A 14,878-nucleotide genomic window follows, 5' to 3' on the forward strand; every position below is an offset into this window, starting at 1 on the left:
CCAAACTTAGCTGTACATTAGAATCCCTGAGAGCTTCAGGGTACCTGGGTGGCTCAGTCGGTTAAGCAGCCAACTATAGCTCACGTCATGATCTCATGGTTCGTGAGTTCGAGCCCCGCATCGGGCTCTGTACTGACGGCTCAGAGCCTGGAGCCTACTTCAGATTCTGTGTCCCCCTGTCTCTGCCCCTTCCCTGCTCATGTTCTGTCTCTCTTTCTCTCCCAAAAGTAAACATTAAAAAAATTTTTTTTTAATTTAAAAAGAATCCCTGGGAGATTCAAAAATTCCTGATACCTAATGCCCCTTTCCTTGAGATTGTGATATAATTGATCTGGGTTGGCTTGGTCAGGATTTTCAAAAGATCCTCAGGGGATTCTAATGTGCAGACAGCTTTGGGAACCACTGAGGGGACTGTTTATCATTTGGACAAGTCTCAAAGGAATCATATTTCAAACAGGCTTTGTGGTAGGTGTGTCCACCAGCAGATCATGGGGATAAAATTGTGGCCTGCTACAAGTTGATGGATTTCCTCTCTGTCGTACTGGGGAATTTGGAAAACAGTCAACCGAGCGTTTCATAGACGCGTGAACAGAAAGCAGCTGCATATTGGCTGTGGGTGTGGCAGGCTTTAGTGTAGTGGGTGCTAGAGTCCCTGAGCTGGAGTCAGCCCCACTCCTGGGACTGGGCAATGAGACAAAACGCACCATTGCCCACATTCTTAACGTCTTAAAGAAGGCTTTCACTGCACCTGGTGCCCATAGATCCAGCACAGAAATTTCTAAGTTGGCTGCTCCTATGTGCAAAGAGTAACTTCCCTCTTGTCAGGGCCCCAGGGGGGCTTGGTTGAGAGCAGCTGAAAAGCTATGAGAGGTGGTGACGCATCTTGTTTTCTGCAAACAGCGTTTCTTCAAGACTCTCTAGTTGTAACCATGGCACCACTGGAAACACAGCTCAGGGAAAGTTACCAGAGGACAAGGAGCCTGGGTTGGAGGCCACAAGAGGGTCCTTCATGGGGACCTTGGAGCCCCGAGTCTGCTAGAGGGAACCACGCTGCTAGAGGAGCCCAATGCACCAAGAGCCTCCCTCGCAGTCATGCCTCCCTCCCCACCCATCCTGCCTTGTTTTGATGGAGACCTTTTCATTTCTTATCTTGATTGCATAGGGTCCACCGGGACTTCCTGGCAAGATAGGACCAAAGGGAGAAAAGGTATGAGTCACTGCCTTCTTCAGTCCACCCCTTCTTGGTAATTCCAGCTTGTTTCCTGGGGATGCCACTGAGAATTTTCTGGTTGAGATTTCAAAGAATGTGCTAATTCTGCCTGAGCGAGTGAGGATGGGCTCCGTGATGGTGGGGCTGCTGCTGCAGGTGTGAGATCCCACTGGCGTATTTCAGCTTGGCCCACTGACATGGCAGGGGTGCTGTGAATGGCCAAGCAACCAAGCCACATGCTCATGCCCAGCCGTCAGCCCTACTAAGCTCTGTGCTTCCAGAACTCCTCTTCCACAGAAGCCTCTGCTTACCTATCTTCTCCATCCACAGGGGGAGCTTGGCCTACCAGGAAGAAAGGTATGGTTCATGCTGTTCTGTCAGCATTGCACGGGCAACTGTTCTCTGTGTGTGTGCGTGTGTGTGTGTGAGTGTGCATGTGCACGCTCTTAGGGGTACTCTTAGGGGTAGAGGCCACCAGCAGTACACTTCCTTAGACTCCAGTATCAGGTGGAAAATGATGGCACTGCCATTCTGATGACAGTGGGCTTTTTCTGCCTGTTCTTTTTTTTTTTTTTGAGAGAGACAGGGAGCATGAGCAAGGGAGGGGCAGAGAGAAAGAGAGAGGGAGAGAATCCTGAGCAGGCTCCACACTGCCAGTACAGAGCCCCATGTGGGGCTCAAACCCACGAACTGTGAGATCATGATCCGAGCCAAAACCAAGAGTCAGACACTTAACCGACTGAGTCACTCAGGTGCCCCATTTTCTGCCTGTTCTTTTGGTCGAGAGCCTGCTACTGCCAGGCATCTGGACCTCTCCCAGAGGCTGCCAAGCCTGCCCAAATTTCCCCCAACCTCAGACCATCTCATTCTGCCACCCATTAGGGAAATCATCCAGGGCCCCAACCAGTGGCACTAAATGACTCTTACTGTCTATTTGATTAAACTGGAATAAAGTGCAAAACAGAAGCCAATAGCTTTTGCCTTTTGGCCCAGCTGAAATACATAGGAGTCACTTAAGGTCATAGGGACTTTGAGCGAACCAAACACATGTTACCAAGGCTCTCATTCAGGTCAGGAAAGAGTAAACCAGCAGCCACTCACTGTGGTCAATGGATGTTGGCACTGAAACTGTAGGTCTCAGTGATAGAAGGCGGTGTAACACTGTGGCCAAACAAGATGCTTATGATTCTAAATATAAATTATTAGTTTTCTGGTTAAATGTTCTATTCAGATGGTTTCACTATCAACAAAAGCCTCAAACAGACCTTTGCAAGCAAAATTACATCCCTCAAGGACACAGATCACAGCTCCAGCCAAGGCACAGGGGTTATCTGAAGCGCCGGGCTGGAAAGCATTCTGGGATGGTCTTCATGCTCAGAACTAACGAGGACCGCGATCAGTTAGTGATGTCTGCCATGAAAGTGGGAGGCAAGAGTAGAAATGAGGACACGTGTTAGCATTTGTGATCTCCAGTTTAGGGGCTGAGCCTTCCAGATGTCTAGTTAGGCTAACTGTGAAATTAGCCAGTGGGTGCAGAGGTTGAGATAGACCCCAGGTCCCCACCCCCACTTCCTCTTGTAAGGTTTGCTCTTGCATGGCTCCTGGCTTAGGTTGGCCTCCCTAGAAGCAGAGGTAGAGACCACACATGCCATGTAGAAGTGAACACATTAAGGGAGTTCTCTCAGAAGGATCCTGAGGGGAGGGGAAGCCGGATGGTGCCGGGGAAGAAGCCCAGCTTGGGTGTGGTGTCAGATGAAGTCCGTCTTCAGCCTCATTGCTAGGGGATCTCTGGTGTGTGAACACCACAGAGCTTGTCCTGTCCTGACGTAAGGGAGCTGGGTTGTTGGCTGCAGGGAGAAGAGGTGCGTGAGTTGCTGGGCAGCTCCAATTGACCATTGGCAAATTCCACAATTACAGGTTGCAGGAATGTGTTGTGGCAGGAAGGCAGGTAGCCACTGGGGGGATGGGCACAGTGAGCAAGTGAAAAAGATCTTGAGGGAATACCAACAGCGTCTGCTGCTGTACCCCAAACAAAACCCCACCCCATTCCATGCCATATCCTTGGGAAGAACCTGTTGGAATGCAAGGAACATTTGGGTGAGTGGGCAGGTGAGTGGAGGTCATAAGCCAAGAAGTTTAGAATCCCTTCTCTATCACTGTCCTTCGCCGCACCCCCCCCACCCCTGCACCTTCCATTTCTTGAGTAGAATAAGAACTTATGTGTTGACATAATATAACACCAAACTCTTTAACTTATGTGTAAGTGACCCAACCTTCTAGGCTATCAGTCATTGGAGGGTGGGGATGAAGGACCTAGAAGCCATGCTTAAGGGCCCCACAGTCCCCTCTGAGCTCCCAAAACAAATCTCATTTCCTGGAAGGAAGGAAACAAACCCAGTTGTCCTGACTTTTGTTGTTCATTTTTGAAGGGTAGACCTGGCCCCCCGGGTGTTCCTGGCATGCCTGGGCCAGTCGGCCCTGAAGGACCCAGGGTAAGTATGGCACACTCTCAGGGTTCATGTGGTATCAGAACATGACGGGGGATGTCAGCCCCCCGGCCTTTGGCACATAGTGAAACTTGTTTCCTTAAGAGGAGGAGGATGAAGAAAGGACGAGGACTGCCCAGAGGTCCCCAAACACTTGGGGACCTTTACTTGAACTATAAGACCTTGGCCCGTCCAGCAGCTCTGCTCCTGTGAGCGGGGGGGGGGGGGGGGGGGGGGAGGAATTGAAGGGCTGCTCCCCTCTTTCACAGGGACCCTGGTTCTCCTTTGTCCTCAGAGGTAGCCTGAAATTCTTTGGTTTCCCTGAGATGACCCACGAGGTGCTTGTGTCTGGAAAGCTGTGCGGGAGTTTGGGGGTTGAGGGTGATGGGCACTGGCCAGCTGGAAAGACTGAAATCCTGCATTTAGCTAAGCTAAATGCTGATGAAATCCCTTCTTCAGACAGATGATGGAAAGCTGACACATCCACACCATACCTTTGTTTATATTCTTCTCCCTTTGGTCAGAGACTATTGGGTGCAGATTTGACCTGCAGAAATCAGGGACGGGCAGGTGAATGTCACTATCTGCTCTGATTCAGTCACCAGCTGTATTTATTACACAGGATAGAAAACTGTGTTTTCTTAGGAAAAGTCCCAAGGATATTTTTCCAAAAATCTACTTTATAGGTCTGAACTGTCCACTATGGCAGCAATTACCCATATGTGGCTACTGAGCCCTTAAAGTGTGGCTGGTACAACTGAGGAACTGAATTTTTTATTTTAATGTAAGTTTGAACTTAAAAACCTTTACTCAGTTCAGTTATTTGAAAATATGAAGGCATGTTTATAGCAACTTGAATGTGTGACTCTGCTGTTTCAGTATAAATTTTATGAAATCTAAATACAGATCGAGTATTTTGGATGAAAATTTAATGCCTGAATTGAGATATGATTTAAATATAAAATACACAACAGATTTAAAATATCTATTCTAAAAATCAGATTGTAAAATATCTCATTAATTTATATTGGTTATATGTGTAAATGATAATCAGATTAAATAAAATATATTAAAGTTGATTTCACCTGTTTTACTTTTTACCTGTTTTACTTTTAATGTAACTTCTAAAAAAATTCGAAAGTATGTGGCTCATCTTATATTTCTACTTTTCAGCACAGAGGGTGCTGAAAGTTCCAACTACAAACCATTCTGAGGGGCAACAGAGCCCACCCATGAGTCTTAGACCCCTGTCTCCGTAATGCATGCCCAGAGGCTGATGTTCACTCTGTTTGACTGCAAACCTAGGGTGAGAATATATGAAAATGCCTGAAAGGCCCTCCCTATGCAGAGCATAAAACAGGTGAAGTTTTCTGGGGTGTTGACATTTAGTCCTGTGAGGCCCGATGCCCCCATGCTCTCTCCCCGCCCTCTCAAAACCTACTCCAGGAAAAGATCAAGCATTTGTAGCATATTAGCATTTAGTTTGGAGATCTGCTCTGCCTTGGGCAATTTCATTTTATGTTTAATCTCAAATACCAGAACGAAATGTGAACTATGGAGCCTTGAACCCCTGGGAGTGAGCAAGGGAGCATGTGGGGTCCTCAGATTCACAAGCCAGCCCCAATGCCCCTAGTTCCATCATGATCTTGCCCATGATTTTCCTGGTTCTGTTTCTCTAGTAAATGTCACCGTTGGTCCTTTTCCCCATCTTCTTCTGATTCCCCCAGGGTGAAAAAGGTGACCTGGGTGTGATGGGCTTGCCAGGGTCAAGAGGACCAATGGGCTTCAAGGTCAGTGTGTTGGTCCAGATGGACATTCCCGGCTCTTCTCACTAAGGCTCTGGAGCAGCTGCTGTCCACAAAGATGGGGGCTGGGTGGGGCTGCTGTCCTGGGCTTGGGGAATGTCACAGATACCAGAAAGCCCAGTGCCAGAGTGCTTGTCTTTACCAGCCCTTTGGGGGACATCATGCCTGGGATGCAGGGGCATAGGGATGTCCTTGCTGTTATTCTCCTGGGCAGGGAGGGCCAAGCTTCTGAACAACAAGGCAGATGGAAAACTTTGTTCAGGCCTTTGGGGGTAAGAAAAGCAATGTTCTTTTTAGGCCTGGTATAAACATAACCCTAAGGGACATCTTTGTGTTTACTGCTACATAGGGCGAATCGTAAATGCACCTTTTGCTTTCTTTTAGGGCTACCCTGGATCCAGAGGGGAAAAGGTTAGTGCTTGTCTCCCATGGCTTCCCAGAGCCTGGTCTGGGCTATTGACTCTGGGGTCAGTGATGAGCAGAAGACAGGCCCAGGTTTCTCTTAAGTTAGCACCTATAGTGACCATTCCTAGATATCCCCCTGTCCTTTGTCATTGGACTGAGAGAGCAGGGAAGGGCCTCCCAAGGCAGGGCGAGTAGGTTAGGGAGGAGCTCCCAGTGGAGGTAGAGGCCCCTCACGTGGAGCAGATTAGTAGCTGAAGTCTGTACTGGTGGAGGGGAAACACAGCCTGCCTGCGGGGCACTGGAGGGAGATGGTTGGTGTTGTCTGTAGACCAAGCTTCTACCACACAACTTTCTCATCTGTCAGAAACCAAACCAAGTAAAAAAAATCCAGCCAGAACCTGGGGACAAATTTCCCACAGGAGGAGAGAGGATCTGGGACCCAGAATTTTCTGCGAGTTGTCTTTTATTAACGCAAGGGTCTTTGTGGTCCAAATAGAAGGTAGACCACAAAACATTCCTTCCCTGGGCAAGTCACCTGAAGCCTACTTCTTTGCCTGTAAATGAGTGTGTTGGCTTAGGGAGCTTTCATTTTGAAACTCTCCAGTTTTACCCCAGGGTATTAACTCTTTGATTCCCTCCTGTGGTTTCCTCCTAGGGATCCAGAGGTGAAAGGGGTGACTTGGGTCCCAAAGGAGAAAAGGTAATGGCCTTTGCATGGAATGATAAACTACAGAGGAAATGGCAGCCCTTGCCCACCGCCATCTTGTGGGCTATCCTACTGACTGACTGACTGACTGACTGACTGATGGCTCTATCTTGAGAACAGCTGACCACACTCTTCCACAGCCCTTTCAAGCACTATCTCAGGCAGTCACTATGTGTGTTGCTCTCTTCACAGGGTTTCCCGGGATTTCCTGGAATGTTGGGGCAGAAAGTAAGTACTTAGAAGTAGTAAAAATAGGCCTCAGTAATAAATTGGACCTTCTTAGCACCACAAAAAGAGCTCTGGGCAGGGAAAGTGGGTTTCGTCGTGGAAGGTTTTGGTTTAGAAGGGGAGCAGGTTGCTGTGCATGTTGGTGAGAGGGTGACCGCATGGTCTGAGACCTCCCTCCAGTTCAGTGGGAGGGAAAGGATGCCCCGTCTGGGTAGAGAGGCCTTTCTTTGCATTTCCTGCCTCTTAGAGGGCCATGGTAATGTTCAGAAGCAGCAAGCGTCAGACAGTTGGATCAGATCTGAGCTGCAGTGGTCGAGGGCCCCAGCGCGAAGCACAGGCATCTTTGGCCTAATGCCTTTGTTGAAGACCCTCAACCTAGACCCTCTTGGAGGGCAGTACGTGTCCTGTCAGAGGCACACAGAGCTATTTTAACTGGGTGACAACAACCCTTTTTTATTTGCATTTTTTCATGTAAATAGTTAGCTATTTAGTGGGATTTCATGGATATCTTGCTGGGAACAAGTCTTAATAAAAATGGGAGTTCATTCAGTTGACTTTAAAAAATATCCAGCAACTAACAGTAGAGCGGTGTGCCGATATGACAAAAATTGTGGAAGTGGCAAGTGACTAATAGATTTCTGGAACCTTTTACTTAGGGCCAGGGTCTAGAAAGAAAGGGGGGTGGTGAGAGGAGGTGTTGGGATAAAGAGAGCATGCATAAATGTCCCCTAAGAACAACTGTATCTAACATAGTAACTTGTAACAGGGGTTCCTCATGCTTAAGGCGTTGGCCTGGGAGATGGTCATTTTCACCTGAGCCTCAGAGAATAGTATTCTTCAAACATGCAAATGCATGCTTTCTTAGAATTCTAATTGTCTTTCAAATTTATCTTAAAGTTTTCTTTTTCCAACTTGAATTAACAATTTTTATCTGACCTGCTGTCAGTAGAGCTTGCTTGCTTATTTATTTGTTTGTTTATTTATAATGTTCATTTATTTTTGAGAGACACAGTGACAGAGTGAGAGCAGGGAAGGAGCAGAGAGAGAGGGAGACACAGAATCTGAAGCAGGCTCCAGGCTCTGAGCTGTCAGCACAGAGCCCGACATGGGGCTTGAACCCATGAACTGTGAGATCATGACCCGAGCTGAAGTCGGATGCTTAACCGACTGAGCCACCCAGGTGCCCCGAGCATATTTAAATAATGTCAGTCATCTGCCATTAATTTATTATTATTTACCACTGCCTTAAGCTGTCAAAAAACTGTTCCTGCTATTCCCTAGGTGGAGTGTTGGATTAAAAATAATTACATAAACAAATTAAAGGAAACATTAAAAGAGAAAAAACTAATCTGATTTAAAAATATTAGGCTAGGTTTTCATTCAGTGCAACAGTGAACATCAAAGAATAATAAGTTACTGTGGAATTAAGTATGACAGCTGGCCTCTGCACCATTTACTAGGCTTGCCATGTAGAGTTCTCTTTCCCTTTCATGGCAGGCTGTTTTAAGACAGAGATGATATGATAATGGTAATTAGGTCTTAGAAATTAGATCAAGAACTTACTGTCTGCTTTCAGTTGATGAAGAGAGGGGCCACACTTCCTTCTGCCAATCTTTAAAAAAAAACAAAAAACTTACACTGTTCATGCTGCTGTTTTCTCCAAGCCAAACAAAACACCCCCTGACCTCCTCTAAATAACCAAGGGAAATGGTGCATACATCTGCATAGCCATGTAGAATCCACGCCGTTCTCCCACACTCTCTTTCTGTCCAGGTGCTGGAGGACACGACAGGTTGCCAGGAAATCAGAGGTTTAAGGACAGTTCTTGATGTGGCAAGAGTTGATGGCTTGGGTAGGGGCCAATTTGTTACGTTGGCCGAGTGACCGATCATTTCAGAGCTGTATTCTTGATCCTTACTCTTTATTAGTATTTCCTGAAATTTTCTATTATGTTATACCTCCCCTGTCTTCCATGTGAAGAGCCCACTGGGTGTTTATTGTTCTGAGTGCCTGGAGCAGCTCTTTATGGACACTGGATGCTGACTAACCGAAACTCCCCCGGTTGCTGTTGCTAAAGTTAGCTTGTTGGTGGTGCGTTCTGGGCTGTGGAAGGATAACTGGAGGTAGGAATGGTGTTCTGTAGGCTCCGTCACCCAAATAAACAGGAAGTGGTCCTGGAATCCTAGCAGTACACGAGGAAAGAGAGAAACTATAGTGGAGAAATGGGTTTTACAAAAGGTTGGACTTAAACTATGGAATTCTTCAATTGGTGCATTTGGTTCTGATTGTTCAAAGTAGGGCTTTTCAGTTAGAAGTATTGCTTCCAGGGGCACCTGGGTGGCTCAGTCGGTTAAGATTCCAACTTCGGGGGCGCCTGGGTGGCACAGTCGGTTAAGCGTCCGACTTCAGCCAGGTCACGATCTCGCGGTCCGTGGGTTCGAGCCCCGCGTCAGGCTCTGGGCTGATGGCTCAGAGCCTGGAGCCTGTTTCCGATTCTGTGTCTCCCTCTCTCTCTGCTCCTCCCCCGTTCATGCTCTGTCTCTCTCTGTCCCAAAAATAAATAAACGTTGAAAAAAAAAAAAATTAAAAAAAAAAAAAAAAAAGATTCCAACTTCGGCTCAGGTCATGATCTCACAGCTTGTGAGTTCGAGCCCCGCGTCGGGCTCTGTGCTGTCAGCTCGGAGCCTGGAGCCTGCTTCTGCCTCTGTGTCTTCCTCTCTCTCTCTGTCCCTACCCTGCTTGTGCTCTCTGTCTCTCATAAATGAATAAATGTTAAAAAAAAAAAAAGAAGAAGAAGAAGAAGTATTGCTTCCATGCCTTTTGTAGTTATTGAGCATTTGAATATATGTCTGGAACATTTTTCCCCATGGTTTTCATCTAAATCAAATGAAAGTGAGCTAGAACTGAAACCAGTTTTTACAGAAGAGTAGGGAAGTGTATAACCCTACATAAAGGTCCTTACGTGAGCAGAAACTTCCCAAAGATGATAGTTGTCAAAACTGTGTCCAATCATTCAAAAACTCACAGATTTGAATTTGTGATAAAAACAAAACACAGTACAACATAAAATTGCAACTAAAAGAGAAAGCATTTTCCCCTGGCAGCTTGCAGCGTCACAGGCATACATATCACGGAAATGCAAGAATCTCCTACTTTGTCTGTTTGGGATGGTGATTTGGGACACCAAAATATGTGGCGCCCAGGAGCTGTCTGTCTTGGAGAATAAATAACCCACCCAGGGTAATCTTTCCTTTCTCTTCCTTGAAAAATCTATCCACCTTTCACATGACCTCATCACTTTCCCAGTCTCTCAGACTGTCTGATTGGAAAAGGTCCGGAACGATCAAGTGCACTGCCCTCATGACCAATGATTGGTCTGTCTACAGACGGACCTGAAGAGGAATGCCTGCTCCACATGCACAGATTCCTCTCTTCCTTCTCTTTCTTCTTTCCAGGGTGAAATGGGTCCAAAGGGTGAGCCTGGGATAGCAGGACACAGGGGACCCAGAGGAAGACCAGGAAAACGAGGCAAGCAGGTAAGGATCCCAGTGCTTACCACGCTCCTGAGGTCATTCCCTCCTGATGTAGGCAGATGGGGTAGAGAGGCAGACAGGTGGAGCCAATCAGCATAGGCACAGTCCCCAACGTCCTCTAGGCTGGTGGGCAGAAAGAGCACCACTTCCAGAAGCTTCTGCTTCTCTAGGCTAACCGAGGTTTGAAGCAGATGGGCTAGAATGCTCCGTTCAAACTGTGTCCAAGGCCAGAAGCAGGAGTGGATCTTTGCTTCATACGAACCGGTCTACCTTAACTAGAGCAACTGGGAATGGAAGCCAGATCTTGTTGTTTACCCAGAAAACTTGCTTTTTGCCTCAGTGCTCCAGACACAAATGGAGTTTGGGGGAATATCCAAATATTTGCTTGCTGTTGAAAGGTCTTCTGAGTCTCAACAATAGAGTGGTTTTTCCCTACTCGGGCCCCTGAGCTGTAAGTGACTCTCTTTATGGGCACTATTAAGGGCTTGGGGAAATTGTTCATTCTGAACGCTCCCTGGTCAGCAGGCACTTGTGATGTGAGAGGGAGAGGAAAGATGAAGGCACATTTGCCTGAGCTGCCTTTAGAGCTGTATTGAGTGCCTCGGAGAAGCTTCTTGTCTTTTCTCTAATGGACAGGCATCATTCCTTTACTTTTTTGGTTGTCTGTTTGTAGGCTTTTCACCTCTTTTTCCATTATAAATGTAATATGTGATCATCAAAGAAAACTTGGAAAATTCAGAAAAGTAGAAGGGAAATCATCTGAAGACCTAACACCCAGACATAACCCTGTTACCATTTTGGTGTGTTTCCTTCCAGTATCATTTCTTTGTGAACTTTCTTGTTGTTTGTTTCTTTCATATCCAATATCTAGTTGTTGTATCCTACAACTTTAACTTAAAGTCACACATTTTTGCGCATTCCTGCACATATTTATTAAGCTCTTTTAAATGTCTGCATTGCATTTTGTAAATGAGTAAAGCAGTAGACTGCTTGGACAAGAGAGGCCTAACTAAAATTATATTCAGATGCTGAGAGGTGAATATCTTTGGGCACAAACCTTTTTCCATTCTTATGTTTTTATTCTTTTCTTAGGCTGGGTCCATGGTTCTCAAACTTTAGCTTATATCAGAATCACTTAGGGGGCTGATTCGATACAGATTTCTCCGCCCCAGGTGCAGTGGTTGTAGTTCCAAGTTTGCCTCCTATTGTCCCCAGCACCCAGGCCTTATTTTTTAGAGCATCTGATGTAATTGACCTGGCATGGGGCTTTAGAATGGGTTGTTGTGGGGTTTTTTGTTTTTTGTTTTAAAGCTCTCTATATGATTCTAATATGTAGCCAACGTTCAGAACAATGGTCACAGTGTGAAGCCAATTCTGGTCTTTTCCAAGTGAACTTAGGAATGACACAGGCTCCAACCCCAGATAATACAAATTCCATTATAACTTTTGAAGTCGTAATAGTCCAGTTCAGTTTTCAAGGTTTTACGATGGCTGGCATGTCCATGACTTCACAATGATGCCACAGATACCAATGTCCTAAAACCTAGGCTCAGAAAAGGGAGAAAAAAAAAGGGAAAATCTTTTTCTTCCCTACTGCTCATCCCATGCAGAAGGCTTTATGCTTGAAGTTCTAGAAGGCTTCTATGCTTCTACTGCCCTTCTGGGGTGGTATTTGTCTTTTCCTGGTGAAGGCTGGAGCCAAGACGGCTATTTCTTGACACTGTTGAGAATGATTCGGTTGGGACATTCTTCAAACTACACCAGCGCCATGTGTGGGAGCTCAGAGAAATGAGCTCATCCTTCCTACAAGATGTTATAAACAAGCTGAGTGTGCTCTGAACCCTCACTGCCTGTCTAGTCAGCAGATACTTGGGTTGTTAGCTTTGGGAGCCTGCCATTGTGGTTTGTTTTTTTTTTTTTAACATTTATTTATTTTTATTATTTTAACGCTTATTTACTTTTGAGACAGAGACAGAGCATGAACAGGGGAGGGTCAGAGAGAGAGGGAGACACAGAATCTGAAACAGGCTCCAGGCTCTGAGCCGTCAGCACAGAGGCCGACGCAGGGCTCAGGCTCATGGACCACGAGATCATGAGCTGAGCCGAAGTAGGACGCTTAACCGACTGAGCCACCCAGGCTCCCTAACGTTTATTTATTATTGAGAGACAGAGAGACACAGAGCATGAGCAGGGGAGGGGCGGGGAGATGGAGGGGCACAGAATCTGAAGCAGGCTCCGACCTGTCAGCACAGAGCCCGACACGGGGCTCAAACTCACGAACCGCGAGATCATGACCTGAGCCAGAAGTCGGACGCTTAACCAACTGAGCCACCCAGGCGCCCCTGTTGTTGTTTTTTTTTTTTTTTTTTTAAATCATGAATTAGTTTCCTAGCATAGAGTCTCATACACCAAGTATTGTCAGGCCAGTGGTGCTAAGAGTTTCTGGAGGTTAATGTAAGTCAATCCAACTCCTGGAACCAGAGGTCCAGAAGGGACTTCAGGAGATTAGAATTTCACAGCCAGAAGGATTTTAGAGAACACCTCATCTCTGTCTAGTCACAAGGAACCTAAGGGCCAGGGAAGTAGAGTGATCCCCAGCCAAGTGAACTTCCAAGCCAGCACTGGAACTTAGACAGTTGAGACCTGCTTCTCCCCACACACCTTCTCTCTTCATGATTCAGCACTTGCTTTAAACCAGGCTCAGGGAAACGGCTCTTGACTCTATGATACAAATCTTCAGTTAAGGAGACAGAGCAGCTTCTTTGAGAGGGATCACCAAATTTTATGGCAGTAAAGGAATAAACAATGCCTTTCCTGGAAAGCGCTGCTCAGTGAGTCCTGCTCATAGAGATATGGCTTGTTCTGAACAAATGACAGATATGCAGAATAATCCATTACTGCTGGTGTCAGAATCAAGGAGTACCTTCCAGCCCCTTCAAGCTGTGGCATTTCCTGTGCTCATAGATGATGTGGCTTTTAGAAAAACAAGCCTTAACTGTGGCTATATTAAGATGGTGTGACCTCCTTTGCTATTCTGGGACCCATCTTAGTTACCAAGCTTCAGCTTGGGCCAAGGATTAAGAACTCCTTCCATCAGGATGGAATTGGAAATAAACTCTGCCCTTATAGGTCCCATATTAGGACTTTAAGAACTCCTATGAATGAATGAATGAATGAATGAATGAATAAATACAACAAAAGAATTTAAGAAGTCCTTGGACATTGTCAAGAGGTTCCCCAGAGCCATGTTGACAAGGCAGCAGGCCACATGTCACTGTTGTGATTGAAAAGGAGTGCCCTGCCTGCCTGCTTCCCAGACTTGGGGAAGATTATGTTTCATTACATGGGCAAGCTTGCCAAGGCACAAGTGTACAAAGGGGATCCAGGTCAAAGATGTCGTGCATCAATCACTGTCCAGTTAAGCACCAGCGTACGAACACACAGTAAGCAAATTGTGGAGGGGAAGAATCTACAGATCTTGGTTTCTAGGGTCATTCCTAAGAGCAGCCCTAAGGAGGGAATCTTCGCTCTTGACCCTCTCAGAAGAGGCAGCAAAGAGAACATCCTATGTGGAATGGCTACAGCTACAGGTGTGGCTCTCTTTAAGGAATTAGGCCTTTTCTAACCATGTGAAAAAGATGAAAGCAAACTAGCTGCTGTGATCGTCAGCTTGGCTTCCTTAGCCCTTGGTTCTGTGCAAAGCGGTTTTTCACCTCTGAGATCTTTGTTAGCCTCACAACAAAGCTGCAAAGGTGTGTGCTTACTGGCCCCATTTTACAGATGAGAAAACAGGCACAAAGCAATGACGTGAGTTACCCAGGGTCTCATGGCCAACGTGAAAATCCAGGTCTCTTGACTTCCAGCTCACCAGAACTGCTTCCCCTTTGTGTTTTCAGTATCTTCCTCCTCCCTCATTTAATCTGGGGAAGAGAGGTGAGCAAGACAAATTCGGGCCCAGAGGGAGCTTATGTCTCATGGAGAGACATTGATGAAAGGACCACACAAATATTGGTGCATTTCTGACCTGGATAAAAGCCTGGAAGGAAAGAGGCCCAGTTCTGAGAGCCTGTGACCGGGAGAACTGACTTAGTCTGGCAAGGCCAGGGAAGGCTGTGCTGCAGTGACATTTTACGTGAGAGCTAAAGGCTGCGGTTAACCAGGCAGAGGAGTGGAGAGCGAGTTGGGGCAGAGAGGAGGGGGGAAAAAAAAGGCATGATGCCCTTGAAGACCAAAAACACCAAAAGGCTGGAACGTGACTAGAAAGGCCAGCCATACAGGCCTTTGTAGGTGAAATAAGGATCTGGGTCTTTATCCTGAGAGCAACAGAAATTCATTCGACGGAAACAGGTCTTGTGGTAAAAGAAAAATGGTCTTGGTGAGCAAGCAGAGCCCTGAGGTTAGGCCCAAGTCTGCTGCCTCAATGCTAGGTGACTTAATGTACATCTCTGCTCTTTCCTGAGCCTCTGTTTCCTTCTCTGCCCCGTGAGAGGAGTGGGTTGGATTGG

At 46.5% G+C, this 14,878-nt stretch overlaps 1 protein-coding gene across 1 annotated transcript in view; it reads left to right on the forward strand.

Annotated features, from left to right (window-relative positions):
- COLQ (collagen like tail subunit of asymmetric acetylcholinesterase) overlaps positions 1-14,878 on the forward strand; it is a 78,561-nt gene that overhangs the window by 50,702 nt on the left and 12,981 nt on the right. The window contains exons 4-11 of the mRNA XM_047876262.1: positions 1,163-1,207; positions 1,541-1,567; positions 3,640-3,702; positions 5,424-5,486; positions 5,886-5,912; positions 6,562-6,606; positions 6,805-6,840; positions 10,296-10,376. Of these exons, the coding sequence (XP_047732218.1) occupies positions 1,163-1,207; positions 1,541-1,567; positions 3,640-3,702; positions 5,424-5,486; positions 5,886-5,912; positions 6,562-6,606; positions 6,805-6,840; positions 10,296-10,376 (387 nt within the window). The remainder of the gene's footprint in view (positions 1-1,162; positions 1,208-1,540; positions 1,568-3,639; positions 3,703-5,423; positions 5,487-5,885; positions 5,913-6,561; positions 6,607-6,804; positions 6,841-10,295; positions 10,377-14,878) is intronic.

Source organism: Prionailurus viverrinus, chromosome C2 (assembly GCF_022837055.1).
Source record: "Prionailurus viverrinus isolate Anna chromosome C2, UM_Priviv_1.0, whole genome shotgun sequence".
Lineage (NCBI taxonomy): Eukaryota > Metazoa > Chordata > Mammalia > Carnivora > Felidae > Prionailurus > Prionailurus viverrinus.